Genomic DNA, 4,171 nt, shown 5'->3' with positions numbered 1-4,171 from the left:
TTATGTGGAGCAGAAAATTGTTTTTATTAGTATTTCAAATTAGTTAAATAAAATTATATTACAAACATTAATAATAAATAACTAGTTTTAGATTTTTAACCGAAACTAAACTGAAACACTTAACACCTAACAAGTAGGTGAAATTAAAATTTCAAACAACCCATTCTTGAGACTGCGGACTCTAAAGTCAATCCCATCATCTGCAAGAAGAATGAGAGCGCTGACGATCTCTCGGTGGAGAGCAACAGCTCATCAAAGAAAGCAGTGCCCAGTTCGGTTGGACATCCCGCCTGCGTCGTCGTGCATCACGCGCCCATTGGCCGAGATATTGAGGGATTTGAGCAAGAGGGTCTCGGACAAGGTCATCGACAGCGAACGCGTCGTCGAAGCTAACTACATTCCCTGGTACCATGCTCAGCGTTTTAGCACCACGCGAGGTTGGTGTGGAATGTCATATTTTCCCTTGATCGAAGAAGTGTGTCAGTGGTATACCGTGTCACACTTCGGGGATCTGATGGAGATGCATAACGAGATTCGTCAAGAATTGTGCCCATCTGATAATCAGTTTGAAGATCCCGTGCAAGTGGCAGAGGAAATGGCATTCCAAACAGCATGTGCTAGATTTGACGTTGGCTTGTATGAAGATGAGTCATAGTAAAAAGGAAATTATCATTAGTTGCCTTGTGCCTTGTTGCAGACACAAGACCTGACTGAAGTTAAGGAATTCTAAACCAAAAAAGAGTGTAAAGTTCGTTACAGAGTTGTCTTATTTTTTTTAAGTGGAAAACGTAATATAACCGTGTCTAAAACATGCATATAATACAGATTGATATCAGTTAATTCAAATTTACTATACTTGATTTATTTTTGATATGATTTGCATCATGAAGATGCAAAGTTGGAATTTGGATTTTTTTTACCTATCAAACTTTTTTTTTTTTTTGAGGTTTTGGATTTTTACTTCCCGTCAAAACATGTTAGGTTTAAAATTTAGCCCTTTAAGAATAAAGTTTTGATAATAAATAAATTTTTCACCAATAAAATTTTGAATAAAAAATTATCTTTTATTAATACAATTATATTAAAAAAATTCACATATTTATCATAAAAACGGAAATGCCCATAACACACAAATGACTTATTGAACCCTAAATCTTATTATTCCTTTATAATTAATAATGATAATATATGTTATTTTCTAAAATAAATATTTTATGTCAAAATTTTTGAATAACCAAATTCACAATCACATTAAGGTTAAAATTAATTTTTAAAGATTAAAGTACATGATTGTAAGTCTTGTTCAGGAAATTATACATAGTTCTTAGTAAGAAAGACTATTCAATGGGGCTTACTTTGGCAATCTTAATATATTTTAAACTTAACACAAATCAGAAAAATCACTGATTGATTTTAAATTAAAAATTGTTTTGAGGCAAAGTAGAATAGAGTGATAGTGGATAATTTTACACTAAAATATGTCATAAAACAAAGTAAAAGCAATATTTATATTATATAATGATTTGTTGTAAACTGATAGCGACCCGTGAAAAATAACTCACAAGCTGATTGATCCGAGGGATCCATTTAGTGCTAAAACAATGTTCGAAGCCTATACCAGTACGTAGACCTCGGTGACTTGAATCCAACGCAACTCGTTTCACACAAAACCGATATCGTATGCTTCTCGATATCGTGTTTAGATTGAATTGCCAAACGGCTACTCGTTTCACACAGCGACTACTTGTTTCACAGGTATGCTCTCGATATCGTGTTTAGATTGAATTACCAAACGATATCGTGTTTAGATTGTGTTTAGATTGAATTGCCAAACGGCTAAAATTTTAAAAGTTCGATATCGTGTTTAGATTGAATTGCCAAACGGCTAAAATTTTAAAATTTTGATGTCGTGTTTAGATTGAATTGCCAAACGATATCATGTTTAGATTGAATTGCCAAATGATATCGTGTTTAGATTAAATAGCCAAATGGCTAAAATTTTAAAAGTTCGATATCGTGTTTAGATTGAATTGCCAAATGGTTTTAAAAGTTGGGTTGCAGGAATGCCCAAGTATCACTTGTTTGTTGGTTTGTGAAGGCGCAATTTAATTGGTTGAGAGCTTGATATCGTGTTTAGATTGAATTGCCAAATGGTTTTAAAAGTTGGGTTGCAGGAATGCCCAAGTATCACTTGTTTATTGGTTCGTGAAGGCGCAATTTAATTGGTTGAGAGTTCGTTTATGTGGACCAATGTTGAAGGCCACGTGGGTCAATCGCTCGCTGCCATGTGGCCTCCAAACAATGCATCAAAATTTTGGATCAGGCCAAGCTAGCTACTCACACGAATCAAACCCACAACCATCTACCAAACAACCATAAGCCATACCAATGTGCCATGCAAATGTTTCTTGTTAACCTATGGTTTCGGGTTACATTTAAAGATTAACAACAGTGCGTTTGGAGGTTGGGGTCGGAGCTAATCCCCATCCCTAGTCATCACGCCCATGAGGAACCAAGGGCAGGACCGTGGACCAGGGCTTAGCCTCAGCCCCATGGTCTATCCCTACCGCAAACCATTCACCAAGAACCTTTACACATAACCGCAAGCGAAGTTTGGATGAGAGTTCAACATCAAGGTCACATGACCCTTTAACAGGACCAAGAGCACAGATATGGCCATCACACGACCACACATCGAGCGGAAAAGAGCGTGCCCGACGGTTATGCACATAGTGCAGATTTTAAGTGCCAAACGTTGGTTCTATGGGAAGCGAATGTCCACATGATTTTCCGTTGGGGGTTCGGCCAGCAGTGGCAGGTGGTTAGCCTCGGCCCCTAGGAACATGGCACCATGTGACCCTATTTGTTCAAAACTAGGTGTTAGAGGACAATTTAACTATCCTATAATTTTGCTCATCGGGTGGGATTGTAGGCCAGATTTGCCCATCGGTTCCGAGTTTGGGGTACTCAAGCTAGGTTTGTAATGGGATGATGATTAGCTATGGAATTTAAGGAAAACTGGTAATAGGTATAACTTTCTCAATTTTTGGCCAAATGAGGTGCAAAAAGAACCTAGATGGGGGTTTTGACAGTTTTGGACCGGTTGGAGACATTTGTTTTGTATTTTGAGCATTGAAAATTCATGTAAACACATATTTTTGAGCATCATGAAAGAGCCCCTGCATTGGAAGTTGGACCAGGAGATGTAACCCAGGAGATGGGTGAACTCTTTTATCATCTTTTATTGTTATGTGTTTTTAAAATGGTTTATTATCTCTGTTGGATTGTTAATTGTATTTAAAAAATCACTTGTTAATGTGTTTAGTAACTTGATCCATTACCCAAAACACATATAACATTTCACTTGCTGGACCAGGAGATGTAACCCAGGAGAGGGGTCAACTCTTTTATCATCTTTTGTTGTTATGTGCTTTTAAAATGGTTTATTATCTCTGTTTGATTGTTAATTGTATTTAAAAAATCACTTGTTAATGTGTTTAGTAACTTGATCCATTACCCAAAACACATATAAAATTTCACTTGCAATTCGTATATCACCTTTAGTTTCCAATTACACATCACTCGTGAAAAATAACCACATACAATACCAAAAAAAATGGAGTACCTAGATTTTCTCTAGCAAATTCATCAACCTGTGAGTTATTTTCCACTTGTCATTTTGTAAAGATTGCAAAGTGGGCCAACATTATGGAATTCTCTGGAACTCTTGTGAAACATTGTAGTGGCAGGTTTCTTCATTTAAATTTTGTTTTGGAATTTTATTGCATAGTAATATTTCAAAATAGAAAATGTAAAATTGATTAAAATCCACCTGGGTTAACACTCTACATAAGTTTAACAGAATTTTGTTTTAGAATTTTATTGCATAGTAAAATTTTCAAAATAAAAAATGTAAAATTGATTAAAACCAAACCCATTGGGGTTAATGCTCCACATAATTTTAACAGACAAAAAAGAATATACTCAAAGCAAACTAAGCACATTTTTTAATGGTTTAATGGACTCCATCAAACCAAGAAGGTATTAAGGCTATGCTGAGATGGAGGAAACTGCCTCCAAGGTTGTGAAGCCAAACAAGTAAGCCCACATGGAGTATGATTTTAGAATATCACAAATCAATAGAGGAGGCCTTGATTATACAAGGCACAAA

At 35.8% G+C, this 4,171-nt stretch overlaps 1 protein-coding gene across 1 annotated transcript; it reads left to right on the top strand.

Moving 5' to 3' along the window:
* Positions 1-211: 211 nt before the first annotated feature.
* On the top strand, positions 212-655 carry LOC149258116 (DNA repair RAD52-like protein 2, chloroplastic). The gene has a single exon (XM_089401579.1). It carries the CDS (start codon positions 212-214, stop codon positions 653-655), a length of 444 nt encoding a protein of 147 aa, XP_089257705.1.
* Positions 656-4,171: the final 3,516 nt, after the last annotated feature.

The sequence above is a fragment of the Pinus tabuliformis genome, chromosome 6 (genome assembly GCF_031772625.1).
Source record: "Pinus tabuliformis cultivar Carrire ecotype Pingquan chromosome 6, CPIR1, whole genome shotgun sequence".
Classification (NCBI taxonomy): Eukaryota; Viridiplantae; Streptophyta; class Pinopsida; order Pinales; family Pinaceae; genus Pinus; species Pinus tabuliformis.
This window is presented reverse-complemented; position numbering and strand designations above follow the sequence as displayed.